The 25,314-nt window shown below is 54.0% G+C and overlaps 9 protein-coding genes across 9 annotated transcripts; 4 read left to right on the forward strand and 5 right to left on the reverse strand.

Moving 5' to 3' along the window:
- Positions 1-4: 4 nt before the first annotated feature.
- BO95DRAFT_472104 (cation-translocating P-type ATPase) lies at positions 5-3,744 on the reverse strand (the record flags this gene model as incomplete). Its single annotated transcript, XM_025589629.1, has 2 exons — positions 5-3,481; positions 3,723-3,744. The coding sequence occupies 2 exons, from the start codon at positions 3,742-3,744 to the stop codon at positions 162-164; spliced, it is 3,342 nt and encodes a 1,113-aa protein (XP_025444381.1). The 3' UTR covers positions 5-161.
- Positions 3,745-5,800: 2,056 nt separating this feature from the next.
- On the forward strand, positions 5,801-7,967 carry mpkC (mitogen-activated protein kinase mpkC). The gene is made up of 9 exons (XM_025592161.1): positions 5,801-6,052; positions 6,151-6,198; positions 6,300-6,429; positions 6,496-6,539; positions 6,613-6,712; positions 6,763-7,119; positions 7,170-7,248; positions 7,305-7,488; positions 7,543-7,967. The coding sequence occupies exons 1-9, from the start codon at positions 5,997-5,999 to the stop codon at positions 7,730-7,732; spliced, it is 1,188 nt and encodes a 395-aa protein (XP_025444382.1). The 5' UTR covers positions 5,801-5,996; the 3' UTR covers positions 7,733-7,967.
- Positions 7,968-8,844: 877 nt separating this feature from the next.
- BO95DRAFT_384992 (putative neutral amino acid permease) lies at positions 8,845-10,895 on the reverse strand. Its single transcript, XM_025583463.1, has 3 exons — positions 10,295-10,895; positions 9,802-10,231; positions 8,845-9,723 (listed from the first exon to the last, which is right to left on the reverse strand). Exons 1-3 carry the CDS (start codon positions 10,476-10,478, stop codon positions 8,871-8,873), a joined length of 1,467 nt encoding a protein of 488 aa, XP_025444383.1. The 5' UTR covers positions 10,479-10,895; the 3' UTR covers positions 8,845-8,870.
- On the forward strand, positions 10,896-13,128 carry BO95DRAFT_409408 (putative amidase). The gene is made up of 3 exons (XM_025584137.1): positions 10,896-11,359; positions 11,421-12,043; positions 12,106-13,128. The coding sequence occupies exons 1-3, from the start codon at positions 11,331-11,333 to the stop codon at positions 13,053-13,055; spliced, it is 1,602 nt and encodes a 533-aa protein (XP_025444384.1). The 5' UTR covers positions 10,896-11,330; the 3' UTR covers positions 13,056-13,128.
- BO95DRAFT_440909 (SDR family NAD(P)-dependent oxidoreductase) lies at positions 13,042-14,477 on the reverse strand. The gene is made up of 3 exons (XM_025586065.1): positions 14,162-14,477; positions 13,632-14,099; positions 13,042-13,539 (listed from the first exon to the last, which is right to left on the reverse strand). Exons 1-3 carry the CDS (start codon positions 14,217-14,219, stop codon positions 13,244-13,246), a joined length of 822 nt encoding a protein of 273 aa, XP_025444385.1. The 5' UTR covers positions 14,220-14,477; the 3' UTR covers positions 13,042-13,243.
- Positions 14,478-14,723: 246 nt separating this feature from the next.
- On the forward strand, positions 14,724-17,770 carry BO95DRAFT_461615 (uncharacterized protein; the record flags this gene model as incomplete). The annotated part of the gene is made up of 6 exons (XM_025588832.1): positions 14,724-14,856; positions 15,014-15,535; positions 15,595-15,888; positions 15,946-16,978; positions 17,062-17,477; positions 17,544-17,770. 6 exons carry the CDS (start codon positions 14,724-14,726, stop codon positions 17,768-17,770), a joined length of 2,625 nt encoding a protein of 874 aa, XP_025444386.1.
- Positions 17,771-18,140: 370 nt separating this feature from the next.
- BO95DRAFT_71312 (uncharacterized protein) lies at positions 18,141-19,358 on the reverse strand. The gene has a single exon (XM_025592162.1). The coding sequence runs from the start codon at positions 19,230-19,232 to the stop codon at positions 18,465-18,467; it is 768 nt and encodes a 255-aa protein (XP_025444387.1). The 5' UTR covers positions 19,233-19,358; the 3' UTR covers positions 18,141-18,464.
- Positions 19,359-22,467: 3,109 nt separating this feature from the next.
- Positions 22,468-22,824, forward strand: BO95DRAFT_461617 (uncharacterized protein; the record flags this gene model as incomplete). The annotated part of the gene is made up of 1 exon (XM_025588833.1): positions 22,468-22,824. The coding sequence occupies one exon, from the start codon at positions 22,468-22,470 to the stop codon at positions 22,822-22,824; it is 357 nt and encodes a 118-aa protein (XP_025444388.1).
- An 805-nt stretch (positions 22,825-23,629) lies between these two features.
- Positions 23,630-25,047, reverse strand: BO95DRAFT_409417 (NAD(P)-binding protein; the record flags this gene model as incomplete). The annotated part of the gene is made up of 4 exons (XM_025584138.1): positions 24,869-25,047; positions 24,500-24,787; positions 24,048-24,374; positions 23,630-23,905 (listed from the first exon to the last, which is right to left on the reverse strand). The coding sequence occupies exons 1-4, from the start codon at positions 24,953-24,955 to the stop codon at positions 23,630-23,632; spliced, it is 978 nt and encodes a 325-aa protein (XP_025444389.1). The 5' UTR covers positions 24,956-25,047.
- Between the last annotated feature and the right edge of the window lie 267 nt (positions 25,048-25,314).

Consider the following 25,314-nt stretch of genomic DNA (forward strand, 5'->3'; position numbering starts at 1 on the left):
CTTGGTTGAGACCCTGCGTAACCACAGGTCTGATACGAATAATACATGTCTTTTGTGAATCATATGTCGTTGTTGATCTTGGGCCGCTAATCCCACGGCATTGTGATCATGTCTTTACTTGATGAGTTATGTACAGTAGTACTTCATTCCTTGGTGGATGATCACCAAGCAACTTTCGCGACCACGCTGTGGGGAAACATGCTCACGACGACCTTCCTGATCTCATCCATCATCAAGACCCCCACCGCAAGGCCCAGCGGGATACACCAGAACTCCAGCGGAATCGACGCGGTGTTGAACAAGGACTGCAGGCCGGGTTCTTCCGTCACGAAGATGGCGATGGCCAGCGACACCAGGATCGCCAAGGGCAGCCACAAGTTGCGCTGCTTCTTGCGGAGAGGGTCGGCCTGCAGGATGGACCGGCGCTTGTTGCGTACGGAGAGGATGTTGCCCCACTGCATGATCACCAGCGACACGAAGTAGACACTCTGGCCGACCGCGTTGAAGTGGGCCAGCTCCGCCTCGGTGTAGCCGTAGAAACCGTCGGCGTACTTCCCGAAGGCGAAGACGAGGGCGTGGAAGGGGATGCCCGCGTGCTTGTACATATACAGGAAGAACATGGCGTGGGCGCTGACGGCCTCGATGACGCCGATGAACAGGTACGCCTGGCCGTAGATCTTCAGATTGATCAGGTGGTCGGTCTTGTGGTTGCGGGGCGGGATGCTGAGCAGGTCGAACTCCTCCTTCTCCATGATTAGCGACAGCGACAGGAACAGATCCGTGAAGACGCAGACGATGATCATCAGGAACGAGCTGAGCGGGAGCGGCACGCCGAAGAACACGTTCATGACCACCGGCCAGATCTCCGACCAGCTGCCCGCCGGGAGCAGGTAGGCGATCACCTTCTGCAGGTTCTGGAAGACCAGACGGCCCAGCCGGATGGCATCGATGATCGAGTCGAATCGATCCATCAGCACGAGGTCCGCCGCCTCGATGGCCACGTCGCTGCCGGAGACCACCGCGATACCGACGTCGGCCGCGCGCAGCGCGGGGGCATCGTTGACTCCGTCGCCCGTCACCGCCACCACGTTGTCCCGGGCCTTGAGCTCCTCGACGATGCGCAGTTTCTGCTCGGGCGTGGTGCGTGCGAAGACGACCTCCTCGTACTGGCAGATCGCGGCCCATTGGGCCTGGTGCAGCGCGGGGATCTGGGTCCCCTCCACCAGCAGGCTCCGTCTCGAGTATTTCGCCGACGACGACGACGCCACCCCCTCGTCCCAACCACCGTCTGCAGACCACGCTTGCAGGTCGGAGACAGTGTCCGGCTCGGCCGTGCCAGTGAAAATGCCAATGTCTCGGGCGATGGCGGCCGCAGTCAAGCCGAAATCACCGGTGACCATGAAGAAGCGGATGCCGGCGCGGCGACAGGCAGCAACCGTGGCCGGGATCTCGGGGCGAGCAGGGTCGACGATGCCGAAGATGCCGACAATGGTGAGATCTTGCACTCCGCGGGCCAGGATCTCGTCGTTGAAGTCATTCGTGCCGACTGCCGCCGTGGGGATGTAGTCCTTCTGACACAGCACGATCACGCGCTGGGCCCGACGCGAGAGTTTCTGCTGAAAGGCCGAGAAGGATTCGCGGGCGGCGGCGTCCATGGGCTTGGGGAATCCGTCCCCGGACAGGTACGATGTACAATGCGGCACGAGAACATCAGGCGCCCCCTTGACATAGACCAGACAGCGCGTAGGGGACTGGGGAGTTCTGTGTACCGTGAGCATCCATTTGTTTTTTGAATTGAACGGGATCTGGTGGATGCGTTCGTACTCATGCACGCCGGCACTGCCGTGCGGCCGCAGCGTCTCGACCCAGCGGAGCACAGCAGCGTCAGTAGCATTTCCATTCACCGTCCGCTCGTTGATGGGCAAGTCTTTGGTCTCTTGGTCGAAGAAAGCATCGTTGCACAGGGTGGATCCTTGCACTAGAGGCTCCAAGGCAGTTGGGATCGGAATCGACTTTTCCTGGCCGCTTTTCAGGGCCTCCATGTCAAACTCCCGGTCAACCAACCCCACAGACTGGACGAACATCTTGTTCTGGGTGAGAGTGCCCGTCTTGTCGGAGCATATGACATTGACGCAGCCCAGGGTCTCGACCGTAGCTAACCCTTTGGGTAGGATGTGGTTCGCCTTCATGCGTTTGGCCACAATCATCAGGGTGAGAGCGACACCCACCGGCATGCCTTCGGGGATGAAAGCCACCACACAGCCCATCACGTCGTTCAGCATTTCTACGACGTTCATGAAGCCGGGCTGGTCCACGCGAAGCCATCCCACCCAGGTGAAGAGAATCGCAGCCGCCAGAATGACAGTCAACACCACGATAATGCGCACGAAGCGGGAAATCTCTTTCTGGATGAGCGTGGGCTTCTCCTTGACGGTGGCGGTGATCGAGGCCAGCCGGCCCATCACCGATCGGCCGCCAGTCAGGACCACGACACCGACAGCATTGCCGTTGGTGACACTGGTGCCCATGAGGGCGATATTGCGCGTCTCGAGGAAGTTCTGGTCCGTGGCATCGGTCGCTCCCTCGACCTCGTCAGACTCCCCCGTGAGGATGGACCGGTCAAATCGCACATCGCCAGAGCTGCGAATGATGCGCATGTCGGCGGGAACCTTGTTGCCAATGGAGATGTGGACCAGATCGCCCGCAACCAAGTCCGCGGCCGGCACTCGAACAAGATTTCCGTCCCGCATGACCATCGCATCGGAGGGCAGGAGCCCCAGGATGGAGTTCATGACCCGAGAGGTGGACCAATCCTGGAAGGCGGAGAAGGAGGCTTGCAAGGCAATGACGATGATGACCAGGATGGCCATGGCGAGGTTGGTTACCGACGGAGGGTTGCTCAACGGCCGCCAGCAGAGGAAGAAGATGATCACACCGATCCACAGCACCGAGCAGAAGCCGCCAAAGACGTACCAGAAGACCTTCTTGAAGTAGTTCTCACCGTGGTGGGCGACGGCATTCTTGCCGTCCCGCTGCAGACGAGTCTGTGCTGCATCGGCGCTCAACCCTTGGTTGGCGTCGACATTGAACTGTTGGCATAGTGTCTCGGTGGACAGGAGATGAAAGTCCAAGCCTTCGAAGTAATCTTGATCCGGCTTCTTCTCCTTTTCTCCGCGAGCCTTGAGGACCTCCTGAGTTGCAGCCTGGGATTCGGATATCTGGAAGGAGATGGTACGGAATTCGATGGGAATGCCAGCCTCCGGAGATGATTGGGAAATGCTGCGGGCACTGCGGACGGTATCCCGGCTTCGAGACCGCGTCACATTGTAGATCGACCGGTTGTTGGTGGCGGGATGAGTCTCGTTGTCGAAGTTGATGGAGTGAAACTGCGTTGCTCGACTTCTGCCATTGGGGCTGTGGCCATCGGATTCCAAGTCCGACTCTAGGGAGGTCCGAGGCTTGTCATCCGAGGCAGCACCGCCTGCAGGAGAAGAGGACATGTCTGTGAGAGCCGAAGTAATGGGTTTGGGGCGATGCAAGGGAGGTATCACAAAGCACGCACAGCCAGCGTAGGTCAGGGCAGCACACACGTCTCACGTTTCAAGAGAGAGATAATGATGGGTTGGGTGGGTTATTGTGCAGTGATGGCAATGCAGACAACTGCAGTATTTATTTCCATCGGGGCAGCCATGACAGAAGCTTTTCGACATCGCCAAGAGCACCGTGATAATGAGGGCTAACCATGATGGCAAATGAAGAAGGGAAGACAGCTTCCACCGATTAGATTTTGCTCGCACTGTTCTCTCTTGCCTTCCTACTGTACCCTAAGAGTTCCCTAGCGAGTGGAGGAGAGGCTCCCCCGGAAATCCCTCATACCAAGCATGTGGATCTCCGATAGCCCTACTCTGGCTGGGGGTGGACCGCGGGTGTGTTTGTTCGTCCGACGACCCTTTTCCATATAACCTTGCGTAGGTTGGTCTGTGCTTCCTCCCTTCTGCACATTCCGGAGAAGCTTGGCATGTACGATCGTAGAATCCCATAACTAGTACCTGAATTATAAGGCTGGGATGTATATGGCACGAAATTCCACGATTCAGCGGATAAAGCTTCCAAGCAAGTGTCCCAGAGCCTCAGCCTGATCCCTTCAAGGGTTTTTCGAGATCCTGAAGCAGTGTTGCCTTCACCGAGATAGAAGCCCTGAGGGAATTTCTCTGGCCAGTCAGTATGTGGAGCAGAGGATCGGTGCCTCTTTGGCAACCACAGCCTACTCAATCGCTCAAACAAATCCCGCGTACAAAATCCCCCATCCGGCCAGATTGATGCGGCATTTGTTGTGGTTCGGATCCGAATAGGGCGGCCTTTCGATTTTTTGCTGGCAGCATCTCCGCCACGCTCGTCCAGCAGAGAGAGGGACCTTGGACGAGCCGCTGCAGGGATACTGCCGGGCTAAGGCGCCCGTCAGGCATCAACTTATAAGTGCCTTAGGCATACAAGGTCCCAAAACATCTATGTAGTTTGAAGTAAAACCCCTCGAGGTCTTTTGTCTAATATTCACTTTTAAAGTAATCTGGGACTGCTTAGGAATATTTAGAATATGCCCGTTTATAGTCCTTCGGTGAGGCTCTGAATATTGCTTGAATTAGTAGTGGAAGGAACTAGCTACAGCTAAGTTAACTACTGTAGTGTTTATAATTTCTCGCGTCATGTGACCCAGTAGTCCGAGACCACACACACCGACATGTACTTCTGGCTACTAGCCAGTAGGCAACAAGAGGCGCTAATTTCAATCTAAATGTACTGTGTAAAGTGGAAAGGGAAACTTGCTACTAGGTAAGTTAATTTCCGCAGCAATCCAGTTCATTCGTCTTCAAGTCCATAGATTGTGAATGTGACCATAAAGGCAAAGATCAACACCACCTTAACCCAAGCTGATCCATCGATGATGTCACAGCACATCTGCAGCAGCACGACTATTGGCTCGTGGGGGATATTTCTCCCGCGGCTAAACTGCGATTGACAGGCACAGTCCGGTTTCTCTGCCCTTCTTGACACTTCCAACTCGCCTTTGCCTTGATTGTTGTCGACCAGGGCCCCATGTTCTGGAACGCTCGATGCGAGATGAGAGAGTATGTACCGCCTGTACCTGGTATGTATGTATCTGTATGTCTGTACTGTAAATGACCGCCCCTCAAATCGCTGCATGCACTGGGTCAGTTCATCCTCAAGAATAATTCAGGAGAATACTTCCAACGAGTAGTTCGTCCCTGAGAGATCCATAATTGTTTAGGTGCTGGAGATACCCCCGGGTCAACGGGTGGGGTGGAGCGTAGACGGAGATGAGACCATGGGTCGCACTCTAGACTGTTTAGTCTACTGTAGTTACAGACATGGAACTGCTGATGCTTGCTTACTACAACAGTAACATTACTGTCTGTCTGTACCTATTCATTCATTCACCCCTCCCATCATCCTCCATCCTTCATCCTTCATCTTCCCTGCTCCCCAGTTCTCTCTTTTCTTCCCCCTCTCCTCAAACATCCTACATACATTATTCGTACAACACAACAAAACACCTCCCTGCAGCTTTGCTGGCTGGCTGGTAACTCATCCCACCAATCGCCGGCCAATTTTCATCCTTGTTTCCATCACTTCTGCGCCGATAGAAGAGTCCGGAAGCGTCTAAGCAGCCCCTCGAGAGCGCCACAGACGTGACCGAACAGGCCGAGGCACTCCCTTAACACTAGCGGCCGATCGAGATGCACCTTTGTCAAGCTGTCATACAACCGCCCTGACGATAAAACCTCTTCCCCCTTGAACCTCGCCACTGACATTATTCTTCGTTCATTGCGCTGTATTTGCATCATCATCATCATCATCACCATCAGTATTCCAGTATCCATCCTCCATCAACAGACCTCATCATCGTCTCCATCCGTACAGTGCTCTTGCAGTACACATACTACCTTTCCCCGATCGGATCTACCAAACCCACGGTCATGGCCGAGTTCATTCGCTCGCAGATCCTGGGAACCACCTTCGAAACCACAAACAGGCAAGAATCCCCGCCGATGTTTTTCTAGAAACCTGGTAGTAGTACCTAGTAGTTGGACGAACCGCTCCCCCGCAAGCTAAACTTTTTAATTTCTCTAGATATGCGGACCTTCAACCGGTCGGACTTGGGGCCTTTGGGCTTGTCTGGTATTGGCTCCCCTGTTCCCATACGTTCCTATAGTATCCTGCTGGTAAGAAGCAAAAAAGGGAATGGGGCACATGGGCTGACCCAAAAATAAATCCTGCAGCTCCGCAAACGATCTCATCGCCCGCCAACCAGTGGCCATCAAGAAGATGATGAAGCCCTTCTCGAACCCCACGATCGCTAAGCGCACGTATCGGGAAGTCAAGCTGCTCAAGCATTTACGTCATGAAAATGTATGCTGGTGTTCCGGATCTTCCTTCCCTTCTTTGCTTTCGCAGGCTAACGCGTTGCCACACAAGCTCATTGGCCTGAGTGATATCTTCATCTCCCCGTCCGAGGACGTGTAAGTGGGACCCCGAAACTCACATCACCACGTGGGAACAGATCAGTGTGGAGATACTGACAGGGACGATCAGGTACCTTGTCACCGAGCTTCTGGGGACCGATCTGAATCGACTCCTCACTTCCAAGCCCCTCGATGGAAAGTTTGTACAGTACTTCACGTATCAGCTTCTGGTAAATATCCTCGGGTTGTGCTGCATCTTACTCATGCTAATGAAGACTAGCGGGGACTAAAATACATTCATTCGGCTGGGGTCATCCATCGAGATCTCAAGCCTAGTAATCTCCTGATCAACGAGAACTGTGACTTGAAGATCTGTGACTTCGGCCTGGCTCGAGTGCAAGAGCCCCAGATGACGGGCTATGTGTCCACGAGATACTACAGAGCGCCGGAGATCATGTTGACTTGGCAGAGATACGGTAAACAGGTCGACATTTGGAGTGCCGGCTGCATTGTTGCTGAGATGCTGCGTGGAAAGCCCTTGTTCCCCGGCAAGGACCACATCAACCAGTTCTTCCTGATCACGGAAGCGCTGGGAAGCCCACCGGATGAAGTGATCCAGAGGATTAGCACGAAGACAGTAAGCTAGTCGAGTGACCAAGGTTTGGCCCAAGCTCTAACATCTGCCAGACTTTGCAGATCGTCCAGTCACTGGGCAAACGCAAACCTCCTGTGTGGGCATCCCTGTTTCCCGGAGCCGATGCGCAAGGTGAGTCCACCAGTAGACAAACCTCAGGGACCTGAGATCTAACAAGTTGTGAATAGCCGTTGATTTGCTTTCCAAAATGCTCGTGATCGATCCCGACAAACGCATATCCGCTGAGGAGGCTTTAGAACATCCATACCTAGCTGTTTATCACGACCCTAATGACGAACCGGTCGCAGAGACGATGTTTGACTGGTCATTCCAGGATGCCGTCCATTCCATCGATGAGTGGAAGATTATGATGTATGTTCAAAGGTTATCTGCGGCGTACCTTGGACCGACTGACATGAACCATAGATACTCCGAGGTGGTTGATTTCCACGACCTTGGTCCAACGGGACAGCCTACTGTCGACCCAGGCGCATCTGCTGATCTGGCATTTGGTATTGATGGTGCAGCTGGTCTAGGCCCCGAGCCAGTTGATGGCATATACCAGACTGCTGTCGACAATATCGACCAAGACATCCTGCAATACCTGCAGATTTAGCCCATGCCATCTATTGGTTCATTCACATGAAAGCGAAAAGCAAGGGAAAGAAGGTACAGGTAGTATCTATCACAGCACGGTGCGCAGATATTCCTGGAGCAGGTGACATCATGACACACATGCTCCTTCCAAAAATACTCACCTCCGATCGTAAGGAGGTCAACTAACCCCGCCCCTTGCCCATTTGCTTTTCGATCACATGAACCTCGAACCACATTTACCTACCTATTCCAAGAGCCATAATCCCATCGCTGCCCCATCCCTCTAGGCCGTTCATACACTCGGCATAGCCGCAGCGTGAAATGCCTACATTGCTGCACCCTCCGACGTGAGCTACCTTCCTTCTAGCATCTATCCACCTACCTCGAAACCATCGCAGCATTGCATACGCAAATTACCTATCAACCCATAAGCTCCTCTCACATCCACTACCTTCGACAATCTCACGGTCTACAATCCAGACTCTACAATGAAGGAAATACTTGCAATCTGGTCAATCATAATCAGCCTCCTCTGCCATATCACCTACGCATTCCCATCACTTAAAGGATCCACAATCAATCCGACAACTGCCTGGCAGATCTCACTGTACCAAAACAAACGATGCACCGGCCAGACCACATACTTCTCTGGAAACACCAGTCTACCATGTCACGATGCCATTCTCAACGGCGGTGCATTGGGATACATAGTGCAAATCGCCAACGGCTCAAACTGTTCGGTTGCGTTTTCCAGCGATACCCAGTGCAGCCAGATCAATAGCACCACCGTCCATCTCAATTCGACGGCGTCGACATGCCAAGTTATGAGGATCCAGGATCAAGAGATGCAAATCCGGCGGTTTTCTGTCAACTGTGGGAGCAATCGGACAAGGTTTCGTTTTCATGACCGTGTATGAAGTTTCTTGATGCAGCGTTGCGCCGTCGTTCTTTGTAGCTATTCTTAATGCAGTGGGAATGAGATAATATCTTTCTACATGGACGCTGATGCTTGAGCCATTTGAACTTATCGTGCTTCTATGCAATATCCTACAGTTGATGGCTAACCGGGTTAGATATACGGGTATACTACCGAGCATATGCATGCGAGATCAAAAACCGCGATCGAACATTCTCTGATATACACATATAACAACTGGTCAGGACACCGTCCCACTGTTATCCGCGCAAGAAAACACGCCATCCACGCTTCCATCTCTATACGCCTCCTGAATCTGTACCACAACACCATATGTTCCCCCGACCATCATGAACAGCCCCAGCAGCACCAATCCAACATGCACTGCAATCAAGACCACTCTCGTCCACCTCTTGTGCCACGATTGCCCATCCTCCTCGTCCCAGTCCCCTCGACCATGGTAAACATTCACATACAACCAACAGATCCCGGGCAAACTGATTGCCAATGGCGCGAACCCTAACGCCCCGACCAAAGCTAACACATATGTGAATACCGGAATGGCACTAGCCAGTACCCACGCTATGGCCGCCATGCCCACAACGCATGCTAACCACGTACCCCAGTGCACAGGGGTGTTAGCCTGGAGGTGCCGTCTTCGCTGCGGGGAGCCGCGCAGCACCCGGACGAAGAGATACTTAGCCGCGACGTGGACGTACAGTGCTCCGCTGACCAGCAATCCCGGAAGAGCGATGCCATACGCCACCCGCTTGAGGACGGGACCTGCACTGCCCAGCGCCGGCGAGGCGACCCATTTCCCACAGTAGTGATACAGGACCAGGCTGAAGGTCAGGTAGCTGGCGGTGACGAAGCTCATGCACAGAGCGACGGCTTTCCGGTAGGCCCGGGCGGTGGGCGGGCGCATCTCCGCGATGACGGGGAGAAATGCTGAGGTCGCCGATGAGGAGACGAAGATGGTCGATGAGGCGGTTATGCCGGCGGCGAAGGTCGGGTGGCCGACTAGGTGGTAACCCAGGTCGAAGGGGCCTTCCTGAGGCGCCGCTGACGGTCGGTCGAGGGTGGTTACTCCAATACTTTTTTCGAATGTGTTAGTGAATTTGTGAAATGAGCTGGGCGTGGTCTAGAAGGAAAGAGGAAGGGGAAAGCCCTACACGATGATGAATACCGCGGCGAGGATACTGAAAAACCCGACCCAGGTCAACCACCCGATGTGGGAGAACTTCCGCACACTAGCACAGAGGGCGATGATGACGGTGGCAATTACAGAGAACCACACCGTGCACAGCGAGTGCAGTGACAGCGCGTTGAAGGCCGCCGATACCCCGATCACCCCTGAGGCTGCCGTAATCACATAGGTCATGACGAACAAGAACCCTACCACCTCTCGGAAGATCGGACCCCCCATCAACTGCGCCATGTCGGCGACCGTGTGGCATTGTGGATAGCGTTCTCGGAAATCACCGAGCACGAGGGCGCCGTACGTGTTGAGAGCGCACCAGCCGAGCACGTTGAGGGCCCCGGGGACGGCGCCTAGGTCGTACATGACCGAGGGAATCGAGAGGATGCCGGTCGCGAAGAGCACTGTGTGTCAACTCTTGGTTATTGAGTGATCTCGATGGATGTTTGGGGTAAGGGGGAACGAACTCTTCAGAAAAATGGCTGATGCCCGTATCCAGCTCACGGTCCGAAAGTCTACTTGGCCTTCGCTTTGTTGGAAGACTTCTTCAAGCCCGTCATTATTGGATTTTATGTGCTCGGTGTCTGCGACGGCAATGTCTTCACCAGGCATCGCTGGTGAAATTTTGATGTCTTTGCCCTCGTTTGTCATCGTGGTTGAATCTCAACTGATGTGAACAACAAGGGGGGGGAACGCCCCTTTCAATGCGGTGGGGGGTCGATCATTCTTATACGAGCATGAAGAGTGCGGGATCAAGCTGCAGGAAGCTGCAGGGCTGGCATGGTATATCTTGCAATAATTGATCATCCTTGATGATAGCCCTGTCCGATTCGGTAGTGATTGATGGCTTCACTCATACTTAATGATGGAGGTCGCGATAACAAACGGCTCACTATCTCCTCAGTTGGAGTAATGTTATCAATTTGGAGTAAGTGACATCCCTGCCATATCGATTATGCAAGGTGATTGATAGGGAATTGGGGTAGTGCTTGATATCAATGTACTGCTATAGCAGCAGTGTGAATCAGTGCTGGCATGAATGTTCAAGGAGTTGTTGAGCCGGTCAAACAGTTTGGGTAAATCAGGTAACTTATGACCCCTCTTTAGCTTTAGCTTCCGCACCAGATGGAATTCCGAAGCTTGTGGGCAACAATCGGAACGGCCCAGGATGTCTTGCCAGGAACACATGTCACATCTACTTTAGTGCTGTACAGTGTATTCCCAATCTACAAGAAAGCCTATCGTTGGGTCAAGCTTTCGCTGACAATGATCAATTGGGCGCCAATTGTCTATCAGCAACCTGGTTGGAGTCCTCTTACCCCAACCGCGATAAGGCCCTGTGGCTTGGCAGTTGGAGCAATCTTCTGCTTCTTCCAACGGTTTCCCCGCCTCGAATGAATTATATTCCTCGTTTAACATGACTGCAGGGGTCAAGCAAGATTGTGATCTGTTGTTGTTGGACTGCGTTGCTTGCGAGAAAGCTTACTGAGATCACCACTCACCATGTCGGTTCTATTCACCTCCATCTCGCCGTACGTACATCACCGAACCACCATCTAACCTCGGACTTCGCTTGCTGAAAAGACCAAACAGAGATAACCCGGTGAAAAAGGAAGATGCAAACCAGCTTCTCCAGAGACTCGGTCTCGCCGTCAGCCCAGAGGAGGAGGATGACTTTCACACGCTCCTGGCCGCCGTGCACGACTGTGCAGAAACGGTCTCCAACCTCCAGGATTACCAGCCCGTCCCCGATCTCGAACGATACCCTCGACAGAACGTTCGAAGACCTTCTTCGAAAGAGCAGGTCTTCGGCCAGGCTTGGGCACATAAGTTCTTGATTAAAGGCAAACCCGATGGAGGGCCCTTGGCCGGCAAAACCATCAGTTTGAAAGACACGATTGCGGTCGCAGGCGTGCCCCAGCTGCTTGGAAGCGATATCATCCCCTCCTGGACCCCTGTCACGGACGCCACGGTGGTGACTCGGGTACTGGCTGCGGGGGCTGATATCCATGGAACGTCGACCTGCGAGAATTATTGCCACTCGACCTCGTCGTACACGAGCGCGCAGGGGATCGTCGAGAACCCTTTTGCCGAGGGTTATTCGTCGGGTGGGAGCACCTCGGGCGGGGCGGCGCTGGTCGCAGCCGGGCTGGTCGATATCACTATCGGTGGAGATCAGGGGGGCAGTATTCGTGTGCCCTCGTCTTTCTGTGGCTGTACGTGTATTCAGTCATGGGCTTCTGAGCTTCTATTGATGTTGTGCTGACCTGCGATACAGGCGTGGGACTTAAACCGACATACGGCCTTATTCCGTACACCGGCATCGCCAGCGGAGACGCGATCAACGACCACGCCGGCCCTATTGCTCGAAGCACGCTGGATGTCGCCTTGTGTCTGGACGCAATCAGCGGCTATGACGGAATCGACGACCGATGCCTGGGCAGCCCGCAGCCCGGCTCGACCGCCTACGCGACAGCGCTACAGACCGAAGAAACCGGGGGGCGCCTCGACGGCGTCCGCGTGGGATACCTGAAGGAAGGGTTCGAGCACGCCACCGTCGACCTCGCAGTCAAACAAGCCGTGATGAACGCCGTCCAGAAGCTCGCGGAGCTGGGCGCGGTCGTCGAGGAGGTGTCGGTGCCGGACCACTACCACGGCCCGGCTATCTGGACCATCCAGCAGCGGATCTCAGGCTCAATGACGCTGCTGGGCCAGGCGCACGGCCGGCGCGGCCTGCATCTGACCGAGATGGAGAGCGAGCGGCTCCCCTGGACGCCCGAGGGCTTCCGGCGCGCGTTCCCCAGCACCAAGAACGTGATCATCAACGGCCTGTATCTCACCTCCCAGTTCCCCGATCTGTACGGCAAGACGGTCAACATCGGTCGACGGCTGCGGGACCGCTACGAGGAGGTTTTCGGTCGATATGATGTCGTGGTGATGCCGACCACGCCGATTGTCGCCCCCCGCCATGGCTCCCCGCGCGACCTGCCGGTCGAGGCGCTCCGGCCTAGCATGGGCCTCACGATCAATACGGCGATCTTCGATGTCACGGGCCATCCTGCTATGTCGATACCAGTGGGTCGTGCGGCTGCTAAGGATAATTCTGAGGTTCAGTTGCCGGTGGGGATGCAGATTGTCGGCGGGCTGTGGCAGGAAGCTAAGGTGCTTCGGGTGGGGCATGCTTGGGAGCAGCATTTCGATTGGAAGAGTCAAGGGGAAACGAGGTGATGTTGATGAACCATTCTAAAACAAAATCGCAAGTACAGTACATATTTCATCAAGTCATATCATCATTGGACATAACATAACATTTCATGACCTCGATTTCGTCATATTACTGCCGTCCCACCACGAGTAGCAACAGGTTCGTTAATCGTTATTGGGTATAGCTTTTAGCTTTCAGCCTTTCACGACTTTTAGTTGATAATATACCCTCCATCTACCACAAGCGCATGTCCCTGTACGAAGGACGCGAAGGTCGAGCAGAGGAAGAGCACTGCATCAGCCACCTCCTCGGGCTTGCCCATCCGCTTCATGGGCGCGATGTCGACGGCCGGCCGGAGTCGTTCCCGGACTTCCTCGCTGGTTGTGGTCATGGGAGTCTCGATCACGCCGGGACACACGCAGTTGACCCTGATCCCCTCTCGCGCGTAGTCAATGGCGTCAGAACGGGTCATCGCGATAATGGCCGCCTTGGAAGCACAGTACGCCGCTGCAATCCCCCATTCAAAGGAATAGAATTAGCGTTCCATCACGCAACAACTCCGCGCTTTCAAAATTGGGCGGGGGGAAGGAAGAACTTACGCGCCCCAGGACGTCCCACGATGCCCAACTGGCTGGCAATATTGACGACCGCCCCGCGCGGGCCCTCGCGCGCCGCCGCCGCCGGATCATCCTGGCCGGATAGGGGGTCCTGCGCGATCATCTGTCTCAGCTCCGCGCGCGAACACAGCCACGAACCCCGGTAGTTGATGTTGGTGATGCGGTCGAAGATCTCGGGCGAGGTCTCGGTCGAGCGCAGCGCCTCGCCTAGTACGCCGGCGCAATTGACTGCGTAGTCGAGGCGGCCGAACTCCGATACCACGGCGCCGATGAAGGATTCCACAAAGTTTTCGTCGGAGATGTCGCCGGCTTGGGCGAGGAGGCGGACGTTGGGGGATGTCGCGAGAATGGCTTCTTGGGTGTCGTTCAGCGAGCTCGGGTTCAGGTCCGTGATGGCGATGCGAGCGCATCCCGCGGCGGCGAAGCTCTTTGCGACGGCTGCGCCGATGCCTGTGGGAAATTGGGTAAGCTGGCTTGTAGGGAGGATCCTTAGGGGGAGGTGTTCTGTTTACCGGTTCCGCCGGCTCCGGTGATGACGGCGACACCGGGGAAGGTATATGTTCGTGGCATGGTTGGTTGAGTGACCGGCGATACATATAGCACGGTTCGGAGAGTGTGGCGGGGTAAGTGAGGGAGGGAGGGAGTGAGTGAGTGAGCCGTGAGACGATGTAGCGATTTGTTTATGGTCCCCCTCGTCCGCTCGGTATCACCCTGGCATCATCTTTATACTACCTATGGTACAGTAGTACATGGTAGATCGAATGGGAGGGCAGTTGGAGTCTTCTTCCCTGTCGAGTCTTATCGCCGACTCCTCGGTGGGGACGAAAGTGGCGGCGTTGGGGGAAGCGGCGGGTTCGGCAATCGTTGGAGTCGGTCGCTTTGCCTCTTGCGGTTGGATTTTCTCCTCTTTTTGCGAGTCTCGCACTCCTCCCCCCTCCATCTTTTTGCTGCTCGCCCTGCCTTTCTGCTGCTCGCCCGTGCTTCTCCAATTTCCCAAATTGGAGAGCTAGCTCTGGTAATCTCATTACTCGGGCGTACACATCACGTCCAAGTCGCGCGCCTCCAAATGTCTTGATGCAGTCTCAGCCTCTCTCACAGCCTGTTCGGGGCAATCGTCGCTCGACTGCTGGTGCCAAATCTCGGATCTGCGTCCATTGTGGCCGCAGCTTCCGCCGTACCGAGCATTTGGAGCGCCACGTTCGCACTCGTATGTTGTGCCCTTTGCTTTGTGCTTCCCCTCTGCCTCAATTGCAATTGTGATCGCATGTGCAATTGCTGAAAATGCGACACGTCTTAGCGTCGAAAGCCCTGCAAGGATCGTGGTGTTGCATAATGGCTAACCCCCAATCTTATCCGCCGTGCAGATACCAAAGAAAAACCGTATATCTGCTTTTGTGGGGCAGCCTTCACTCGCCGGGATTTGTTGAAGCGACACACCAACATTGCGCATCCTGGCAATGGCTTGGTATCGCCCAATTCACAGCCTGAGACGGAGAGTGTAGAACCACAACCTCACCCGCGAGCATCCGAGCCCGCCACAGTACCACCAGCACCACCAGTACCAGTACCAGTTCCAGTTTCAGTTCCAGCTGCAGCTGCAGCTGCAGCGCCGCCAGGGTTCATCGTCCCGCCGCCGACATCGCGCCCGGACGCACCTCTCTCAGTGCCCCCGAATGTGGAACAATGGACCGGACCTCCACCACCGCCACCTCAACAACCTCCACGGGAGTCATATATCACGCCAGATCGAGCGCCCGTGCTCCAGCCTGTGAACCACGCTCCTCCAAGTATACCGCCGCACAGCGGCGTGCTTGGTCACGATGCGGAGGTTCTCGAGGCGGCCCAGCTCTTGCTTCCTGGAAATTACCGACATACTCCAGCTCCAGGTAAGGACTCGCCGTCCGGGGAACCAGCTTCACGGAGTCTGATATTAATTGAGAACTAGCCCAACCCATGTCATACCTCCCGGAAGAATTGAACCACTTCCAAGACTTCACCCATTTCCTCGACTCCATTGGACTGCCATCCGAATGGGTCCCCGCTTTTGGAGAAGTGCCTCAGATGCACAATCCAGTGCCGGCAACTACCGTTCCAGACATTGAACGGAACCATACTCTCCAACAGGATGCTCCGCGTCGGAGTATCCCTGAGAGGTCTTCTCGGGGAGATTCGCCCTTCCGATCATGGCTTCCATCGGTGCCGCCTGAAGATCAGAGCCTTGGCTCGGTTCACGATTATGGTATGTCATCGCTTCGCGGGCAGGTACGCGAGCTGTGATACTGACGTGAATCCTCAGAGCCGCCGCAGAGTGCCAGGAGTAGTTCTTCCTTGAAGGTGACAGAGGAGCAGAGACAGCGTTTGGCTGCTGCGCTGGAGGAGTTTCGCTATCTGATCCCAGATTTCGTCCTGCCGTCGCGCCATACACTGACCAGATATCTGACGTCGTTCTTTGACGGCTTCCATACACATCTACCCTTCATGCATGCCCCGACGTTCCGGATTAATGACCGTGCGCCGGAGCTCGTGCTGGCTTTCATGACCCTCGGCGCCCAGTACCGGTTCGAACACCGCAATGCAGAACGGCTCTTTCATGCTTCCAAGGAGATTGTGCTCTGCAGACTCTCGAAAGAATCCCATGGAGTGCCACATAACACCATTGTTCAAATCCCCTTGAATCACATCTGCGATCCTGCACTACCAAGCCAGGCATCCCCTCTCCCACCTGCCGAGTTCGCTACAGGAATGAGTGCGTGGAGGCAACTCGAAACCATCCGCACTTTGCTAGCCCTCATGGGATACTCCACTTGGGAGAAGGCTGAGCTCGTTCAGGAGGCATTCGGCCTGCAGAATCTGCTTGTCCGATGTCTTCGGGAATTTGGTCTGGCAGAGAACATCATCGCTGCTCCAAGACACGGCCCATTGCAATGGCACGAGTGGGCTGAGGAGGAATCCATCCGACGCACTCGCTTCATCTCCTTCTGTTTTGTTCACATCCATAGCATAGCCTATAACATCTACCCGGTACTGCGCAGCAGTGAGGTTCACTTGCGCCTTCCGTGTTCTACCAAAGAATGGAACGCAGCGACGGCTCACGAATGGGAAGCTGCGCAGAAGGAAGTCGGCTCCCAGCAGCTGTTCTTCCAGGACGCACTGGCCTTGTTGCTGCAACCAGCACGACATCCAGTGCCGCTGGAGCCGATTCCCGCGCCCCTCGGCAACTACATCCTTCTTCACGGTCTTCTTCAACGCATACACCTCGTGAGCGAGCTCTCCATACCAAATGGGGACCATTCATTTTCTCTCCCAACAGAGGAATTGAACAAACTCGAGTACGTTCATGATCTGCATTTTAGATGACATTGAGAGGCCCGAAAGTTCATATCAGGTTTACTGACCGCGAATCTCGTCACAGGAGAGCTCTACGAACCTGGACATCAGTTTGGCAACAAGCACCCGAATCGAGCCTCGACCCTCATAACGAGAACGGCCCCATCCCTTTCACATCTAGCTCATTTCTAGGTCTAGCGTACGTTCGCTTGTCGCTGAACTTAGGGGCTTATCGTCAACTCGAAACGCGAGATCCATATCGCATCGCTGCGGCGCTGCATCGGTCGCCTCGCCCTAGCCGGAGCTACCAATTGACACCTGCGCTCATCTATGCGGCACATGCCTTGAGCGTGCCAGTACGACTGGGCATTGACCACGTGGCCCGCAGTCAAGCTTTCTTCTGGAGCGTTCGTCATTCAATTGCCAGCCTTGAATGTGCGGTCTTGCTCAGCAAATGGCTGCTGTCGCTGGCGGAAACCGGCGGCACTCAGAGTTTGAGCAGTACGGGCCCAGCTATAACCCAGAATAATCTTGTACCTTACGTGTACTGACATCCAACTCAAATAGGTAACGAAAGCCGCATACTGCATTGGACACGCTGTATCGTCCAAGAGGCTTATGATTCCTTGGACCCAGATAAAGACGAGACTTTTCCGGGTCTTGACCCTACCAGTCTTGGCCTGGCAGTCATACAGCTGTGGGCTCGTCTATTTCGGAAGAATACACAGTGGCCCTTCATTAATGTGATGGGCGAGAGCTTGGAGCAATACTTGGACCTGATTCGACCGGAGTAATTGCTTGCATAGGATTTTGAACGGATCCGACGGAAGATTAATACCATCCCCAACACAATAGAGCGCGAGCGCAGATTTCAGAGATAGCATTGACATCGGAACCAGCGTTACCTGTTCACATGAAGAAATATGTCTCGGTGAACAAGTTGTGCACCACCCTTCAATGTGGGCATCTATATCATGAGACTAGTTCTAAAAATACTCCTCAGTGCCGGAAGTACCGGTATGCATATCCTGACTCCTCAAATAGGAAGAATGGACAGCTCGGCTTGCCCAGGACTCACTACCGGATGATCTCATACAGTTGTACAGAACCGACCATAGGCGAATGAATACATCGGAAATGAAGTCATGTCAACGAAGGCTTCCCTTCTTCGAAGAGGGGTACTAGTTCTTCCCGGCATAAATCACCTTCCGCCGGAGCTACTCGGAATCAATAGACAAGAGGATAATTCCGGACCTAGTCAGCAAAAGTGCTTGGTCTTGGCCTTGGTCTTAACTTTAATTCACAAAAGTCAAAATGCTAATAATTAAGAAATAAGATTACAGGAATAGGCCACATAAATTGCCGTTCCACCCAATCACTATCCAAACTTTCTCATTCTACGATCATCGCCTTGATCCGATATATCGGTGTCCCTGGAGATAGCATTGACTTAGGCGAAGTTGATCGGATGTAGTACCTTCCACTTGCTTAGAAGAGAGATCTCTTCGCCCAGCTGGGAGAAGGAGTCGCTGAAGCGGAAAGCGAAGCCGAGCTCGCGGCCGCGGCACTGGCAGACACGTTGGGAGCCAGGGTGGCGCCGAGGGGACCGATGAACAAGGTCTGGCCGCAGGGTGCGGGAGGCGCTGAGACACAGCTGCCGAGGTAGCGGCCCAGCTTGCCCTTCTGGCTACCGGAGGACAGCACATAGGCCGGGCTATAGGCGGGGACCAGACCGGAGCTGTTGGCCGGGAATAGGATGTCCTCCTGGTTGCTGGCCAGGTAGTAGGCGTGCGCGGTGTGCTCAGCTGCCAGACGGGCCCACAGGAAGGACACCTCAGGAGCCTGGGTGTAGCCAGCCAGAGCGATGTAAGCGCCGGCGACGGTCGATTCGAGGGTCAAAGCATTCTCGACAAAGCTCTCGGCGCTGCTGGCATTGGGGAAGGTGAAGCTGCAGTTGGGAGCCGTGAAGCCGGAAATCCTAGACCCGAGCTGCTGGGCGGCACGCGTCCCCAGGCGGTTCAGGCGCTGGATCCCCTGGAAGTTGGGGTAGTACTCGGCGTCGGAGTCGTTGGTTGCGCTCTGCAGGAAGGTCTGGTTGAGCGGGACCTGGTTGTAGTAGCGGTCCAGGAAGTACGAGAGCGCCCAGCCGTACTCGACGACCTTAGCATCCGAGGAAGAGGGCGAGCAGCTCGAGTTGCTCTGTGCCAGAGCTGCTCCGGCGAGGAGCAGCTGGCCAATAGTCGCGATGAAGCGCATGGTTCGGTGGGTGTATGCTGTGGGGGAGGAAGGTCTTTTCTTGTCGGTCTGTTCTGAGCTCGAGCAGTGTTGGAGCGAAGGGTGGATGCCTGGTAGAAAGAGGGATTCTCCCGTGAGATATACTTATATGTGGTCGGTGGGTAGCTGCGCGGTTCCGCCAGCGAAACAAGGTTTCCAGCACCGTTCGCCGAAGTCTCGAATGTCGTCAAAACCCGCAAGCAGATGCAACGATATGATGATGGGTGTGGAACCCTCATGCTTCCGAGCATGCACGACGCGCGGTCATCCAAGCATCGAGGCGGAATGGGCTTCTCTCCACTGGATTTGCATCATGACATTTCCCGTTTCCCCGCCGCCGGGCATTTCCGTAAGGAGGGTGGAGGTTTGGGCGGGGTGGGTATCTCAACATCATCTGGCCTGGTTTTAGAGGTGGTGATAGGGGGGAAACGGCGGCGAAATTCCCAACCAGCCCCCGTGCTCTAGCGAACTGGTGTTCTTCCAGGGTTCGACAGGAGGTTGTCAAAGTTTGTCTTTGGACTTGTGGTTGGGTGTGAGATCATCGAAAGAACATCTATAGGATTGACCGTAATAAACGAAAAGATTTCACCGGACCCTAACGGAAGTAGGAACCATCCGGGAGATATGCTGCTGTCAGAATGGGAATTTTGCACGGTGGATGGTGATATCATCCGTCCGGAACGGATGGGAAAGGTCGAAGTCGAGAGCGTAATCGCACTGTTGCCGTGCAGTACTGTGCATTCTAGGCTGAGAGATTGTTTGACTGGGGCTGTGCCCGCCCCTGCACGTCTCCCTCTTACTTTTTGGTTGCACGATAGTCACTGTATTGGAGAGAGAGTGGTAGAACAGCAGCGTTGATAGTGCAGGATCTGCAGCTCCTGTCAGTCTGCGTGATCGTCCACCTGAGCCCTGGGCTCCATATCCTTCCGGATCGTCCGGGGGGGGGGGATTTTAGGTCTGCAGAGGAGAGTTTAAGGTGTCTGCGCTAGGCTGGTTCGGGTTAGGGTGATATCCTTGGGGATTCATGCCCCCCGGGGGGGAAGGAGGAAAGTCACGTGCTTACAGGGGGTCGATGTCATTTTCCACCAGATTGAGCTAAGCTTAATGGTCTTCAGAAAGCTGAGTCCCGAGCCTGGAGCCTGGCATACCACGATTGCTCAAAGAGGTAGATCCTATACCACACGTCAGGTAGACTCACCTAGCAAAGGGCTAGTGATATTCCACGTCGCTAGCACAAAATAATCCGAAGGCATTCGCGAGCTTTATTTTGTGTATAGAAGTTGAAGCTTACACCGCACTTCCTCGAAAATAAGCATTCTAGAAGTTGACGGCGAAGGTTTCTTGAGATGTTGCTCTACTGTGCCTCTTGTGCGGAATTTGGTTTTTCTGATGGGACCGGCCTCTTTCACCAGCGTGTAGAAGTTCCTACATTATATAGAAAAGTTGTCGCTGGGGCTATGCAGTACTATAAGTTGGACCTGGTTCAATCTGGTTTTATAACACGGCTGGCTTGGTAATATCTTCTTCCTCTATGTATCCATTGTGTTAGGGCTGTAGTCACAAGCGGGGTTGGATAACTTTACATAAAATCCGAAGGATTCGGGCTGGATGGGCTATTTCTATTGCCGGTTCATGCCTGACCCCATACACTGTACTACAAATATTTTAGAAACTTCTGGTATCGGTATATCTTCGATTGACTAATGCTTGTTATACGTACATACAGGGCAGTAATAGCTCGGTTCCGGAAATCACTTTGGTAGGCGGTACTGCCGGAGAAGGTTTACGATAACGGTGCGCTAAGGTTTTTAAGTTGAAGGACGATTGATATCAAGTTTGATACTATAAGTGGGGTCTAAGTTCAGAACATTGAAGGATTAAAGAAGCTGTGGTTGTCTGCAACCGCAGGCTCGACTTGAAAAAGCTATAATAGGATTGTGCACTTGTCTTTAAACAGGGCTTTATGGATCAGAGCCTGGTAGAAGGCTCTGACATTGCAAATTTATTTCATGCTTCTACAAGTGTCATTGCGTGACGTCCTCCCGTGTTCTTGCTCTGTACATATGGTGAGATACTTCAACAACACCACCACCCAACCCACTAATTGAAATCTCCATCTTCAATGTATCCCAGTCTCCGCGCTCGACATCGATTTTTCAAATAAATACGCGAACCACCGTGCGTTGCTGCCGGGAATCTTTGATGACACTGATGGACAAGGGCACCTTTTCAGACCGTGTGGATCAAAGAAGACCCTGTCGGTCATTTTGGTGCGTACTGACAAAGAGGCACGCACCCATTTGCAGATGTCCTTTGTGTGTGCGAATGATCTGGGCTAGGTTTGGCGAGAGCAGATATCACAGCCAATTCGTACATTGGCATTCTTTTCATGTTCCTGGAAATAGGCGTGTGTAGCTCTCTGATTGTTTCTCTAAGTAGTCATAAAAGCAATCTCTCAATTGTGCGCTGTAGTATTGTTGTTGACAGCACAATCCAAGGCATTCCAACAATATTTTTCTGAGTTTGCATAACTCTGGAAGAAGTCGATAACTGATATTTAGAATAGTATACCAGCTCCATTAGATACAGTTGTAAGTGGAAGTAGGAGACTGTAAGTCCTGTTGGTACAGGGTTCGGCGCGCAGTACGGAGTACTGCACATGATCCAGGTTAGTCTTCAGACTAGTTAAATGAATATACAGCAACCAGCTTCTAGCAAGGATAGCTAACGTCTTAGCACTATGTTACTATCAACATCTTCTTTCGGAATCTGTGACCAGTGCTCAGGCTGTGAGGTCTTGGAGAACTAATCCTATCTACACTTGGCGCGCTTCTGCGGTTACATCCTAGAATACAAGCGTAATCCCAGCAAAAGGTTTCTTTGTCTTTGTGCATAATACTAAGCATCCTACCTCCTGCACAAAGGAGTATCTGATAAGACACCGCTAAATGCTGCGAGTTGCAGGTAAATTTACAGCAAGTGCATTCATTCTCTGCTTCCTTCCCGTTACTCGTCACTTGATTGCTCCTTACTTGCAATGTCTTTGTAGGCAAAATGCTTCAACAGATCAGCTATATAAGAGTTATCCATTTGTCCGTACTGTTCTCTATGTCCATGCACCCCAATTGTATCTTTTCCCGTGCGGATTATCTTGCGCGCGAACAAATCCAGACTCAAGGCTTCCCGCTATCTTTGTAGTGTTCTTAGCTATTCGACAATGCTACGGCAAGCATGGAACAGTGTGGTGGAAGCGATCACAGGCCCGGGTTCCAAGGTCTGGGAGAAACTTCCCAGACCGACCGTCGGGAGAGGCAAGACTCAGTGGCCGAAGTCGGCAAGTAATTTGGAGAACCACGGTGTCCGCTTTGACTACGATGGCACCATCGAGGAGAACGGCTCGGTGTACCACAAGTACCAGGTGCAGCCCAACGCTGGGAAGATTCCCAGTTCGTGGAAAGGCTGGAGAGATAGAAATAGGGGCACTCATGCCGTCATCGGGACGGTGAAAGTCAAGCAGGATGCGACGAGGGACGATGTTGATGAGGCGCTGAGATCCCTGGGGGAACAGCTTTGATGGAAGGCACTGTGAGTTGGTATCCTTTGCCCTAAGCCGACCCGGGTAAGTCAATTCTGGTCGGTGAAGTATGCTTGCTACCTCATATAACATGGCAGTTATTGTGTACCTCAGCCATTGGCGAAAGCTACCTAGTAGTGTTTCGCAACTTGTTGGTTTACAACCGATAAGGGGGTCCGAAGATCTGAGTGGGGCTATACATCTGAATGTATTCCACTGTTAGGCTTAGCCTTACAACTACATAGATTTTTCAGATTGCGATGGGGGTTTTCCCCCATGCACCCAAACAACATACATAGTAGGCTTAGGTAGGCACTACAATACAACAGGTACCTATGGGGACAAACAGATGAAAACAGGCAAGGGCTTATCAGAGATTCGACAGCCATCATGCGAAGGACATGCGGAAACATGTCCTTCCGATACGGGATTACCCTGCTGCCAGTATTCATCTTCACTGGAATCTTGTTCATATCAATCCAGTTCGTAGCTATCCAGCTCGTATCTTCCGGCAGAAATCCGAAAAGTTTGTTCTATAACTGATTGAGAGGAACTGGACTCATAATGCACCCACGCTGTAGATAGATTACACAAATTATGGTCCTTCGAGTTCTGGCCTCTGGATCACCAAGTATTTCGAGCGAGTTACCAGTTAGCTAGCTAAGGAAGATTCTACTATACGATCAGATCCTCCGCAAAAACACCATAACACAGACCATCATCCAAACCAACCCAGCCCGCTCACCTCCAGATCTCCCTCCCCAATACGAACCCATATACACACCAAACCCGCCCAAAATCAAACTCAAAAGCCAGACCGAGGATAAGGATTCCTCCCCCGCCCCGCAAGCACCTCCCCCACAAACTCCCCGAACTCCACCGTCCTCAGGTCCGGATACAGCGCCCTGGCATCCAGATACCCCAGCTCCGCCGCCTTCTGGGGTGTATTCTCGCGGCGCACGTACTTGCTGCACCGGTACTGCGCCAGGTACACCTGCGCCCGTTTCCAGAAATCGGTGGGATCCGCGGCCAGCTCCGCGAGCGCTTGATCGACGTTGCGAAGGGTTTCTTCCTCGGATTCCTGGCCCCCGCCTTCTCGTCAGCCCCAGTATTCCACAACCAACGCATGCCATACCCCCGGCTCCAAATTCACTCAACCCCAACCCCAACCCATAACAAGCCACCAGGAACCCCCAAGGAAAGAAAGAAAAAAGGGAACATACATGTATCCTCCCAACCCTCTCCCCCGAAACCGCCTCCACGATCTCAAAGATCTCCTCCTCGGACAACACCGCCGAGCACGTGTACACGGACCGGTTGCGCGTGCGCGGGTCCGCGACGATGCGCGCCACGAAGCGGCCGATATCCCGGAGATCGGTGAGGATGGTGGGTGCGGTGCCGTCGCCGTGGATGGTGGTCGAGGGCACCGGGATGGCGTAGGAGAGGCGGCCGGAGGGGACGGGGGGGAGGGAGAGTTGGTACCAGTAGCCCACGTCGATGACGGTGTAGTCCATGTTTTGGGCGCGAAGTTCGGCGAGGATTTCTTCTTTCTGTTTCTGCCTGTTAATCGGGGTTGTTTTGGGGGGAAGGGGGGAAGGTTGGGGTTGTATGTTTAAGGGAATTCGGGGGATGGGTAGGTAGGTATAGAGGCCAAGTGAAGCCAAGGGACACCCACCTCCTCCCGCAAAAGCATCGCTCCCCACGGCGGGGCAACGGTCACCCACGAACTCGGGACGAAGCGCTGCACGCCCGCGCGTTTGGCGGCGCGCACGAGGGTCTTCTCCTGCGCGACGGTGGCCGGGCCGAGCGTGCTGACCAGGATGTCGATGCCGGCTAGCGCGGGCACGAGGGCGTCCTCGGGGAGGTCGAGGTCCACGACGCGGTGGGACAGGTTGTCGCGCTGGAGGAGGGCTTGCACGGCGGGTTTGGGCACGGAGGTCGGGCGGATGAGGAGTTCGATGTCCTTTGTGGTTTCGTTGCATGGTTAGCGGGTTTGAATACTTCCAATTCATACACTGAATGGATAGGATGGATGGATGGATACAAATTGGTCGGCAGCTAGCATGGCGTCCAGGATGCTACCGCCTGTGTTGCCGGTGGCACCGATCAATAGGACCTTCGGTCTGGACATGTTGTCTTGTTCTATTAATTGGAATGGTATGATGTTGATGAGGATTGTGCATGGTGAAGGGGCAGACGAATCTCGCCTTAAATATACAGACGTTGTCTCGGGGGGGCTTGAGGTTGCTCAGTGACATGGGCTCCAGGCTGTAGTATACTTTGAGAAGTATAGTAGCTGGACTCCCATTGGCCGGTTCGTGAACAGCACCACTCATTATGCGGCATTTATTCCCGGCCCGATCTCACTTCCCGGCGTCACTCCCAGCATCACTCCCAGCATCCACCATCACCTCCAGATGACCACGCCCCGTCAAACAAAGAACTCCGAGCCATTTACACTTACTACAGAAGTCATTGGTGGCAGGCCTA

The sequence above is a fragment of the Aspergillus brunneoviolaceus genome (assembly GCF_003184695.1).
Source record: "Aspergillus brunneoviolaceus CBS 621.78 unplaced genomic scaffold BO95scaffold_18, whole genome shotgun sequence".
Taxonomy (NCBI): Eukaryota; Fungi; Ascomycota; class Eurotiomycetes; order Eurotiales; family Aspergillaceae; genus Aspergillus; species Aspergillus brunneoviolaceus.

Excerpts from the sequence above, each read along its gene's own strand:
- BO95DRAFT_409408 (XM_025584137.1), top strand. The coding sequence starts at position 11,331 with ATGTCGGTTCTATTCACCTCCATCTCGCC. Across the intron at positions 11,360-11,420 it reads CTATTCACCTCCATCTCGCC|AGATAACCCGGTGAAAAAGG; the intron begins GTACGTACATCA and ends AAGACCAAACAG. Across the intron at positions 12,044-12,105 it reads GCCCTCGTCTTTCTGTGGCT|GCGTGGGACTTAAACCGACA; the intron begins GTACGTGTATTC and ends CCTGCGATACAG.
- BO95DRAFT_384992 (XM_025583463.1), bottom strand. The coding sequence starts at position 10,478 with ATGACAAACGAGGGCAAAGACATCAAAATTTCACCAGCGATGCCTGGT. Across the intron at positions 10,232-10,294 it reads ATCAGCCATTTTTCTGAAGA|TGCTCTTCGCGACCGGCATC; the intron begins GTTCGTTCCCCC and ends GTTGACACACAG. Across the intron at positions 9,724-9,801 it reads GCCGCGGTATTCATCATCGT|TATTGGAGTAACCACCCTCG; the intron begins GTAGGGCTTTCC and ends ATTCGAAAAAAG.
- BO95DRAFT_440909 (XM_025586065.1), bottom strand. The coding sequence starts at position 14,219 with ATGCCACGAACATATACCTTCCCCGGTGTCGCCGTCATCACCGGAGCC. Across the intron at positions 14,100-14,161 it reads CACCGGAGCCGGCGGAACCG|GCATCGGCGCAGCCGTCGCA; the intron begins GTAAACAGAACA and ends AATTTCCCACAG. Across the intron at positions 13,540-13,631 it reads CGTGGGACGTCCTGGGGCGC|CGGCGTACTGTGCTTCCAAG; the intron begins GTAAGTTCTTCC and ends GGGGGATTGCAG.
- BO95DRAFT_71312 (XM_025592162.1), bottom strand. The coding sequence starts at position 19,232 with ATGCGCTTCATCGCGACTATTGGCCAGCTGCTCCTCGCCGGAGCAGCT.
- mpkC (XM_025592161.1), top strand. The coding sequence starts at position 5,997 with ATGGCCGAGTTCATTCGCTCGCAGATCCTGGGAACCACCTTCGAAACC. Across the intron at positions 6,053-6,150 it reads ACCTTCGAAACCACAAACAG|ATATGCGGACCTTCAACCGG; the intron begins GCAAGAATCCCC and ends TAATTTCTCTAG. Across the intron at positions 7,120-7,169 it reads AGAGGATTAGCACGAAGACA|ACTTTGCAGATCGTCCAGTC; the intron begins GTAAGCTAGTCG and ends AACATCTGCCAG.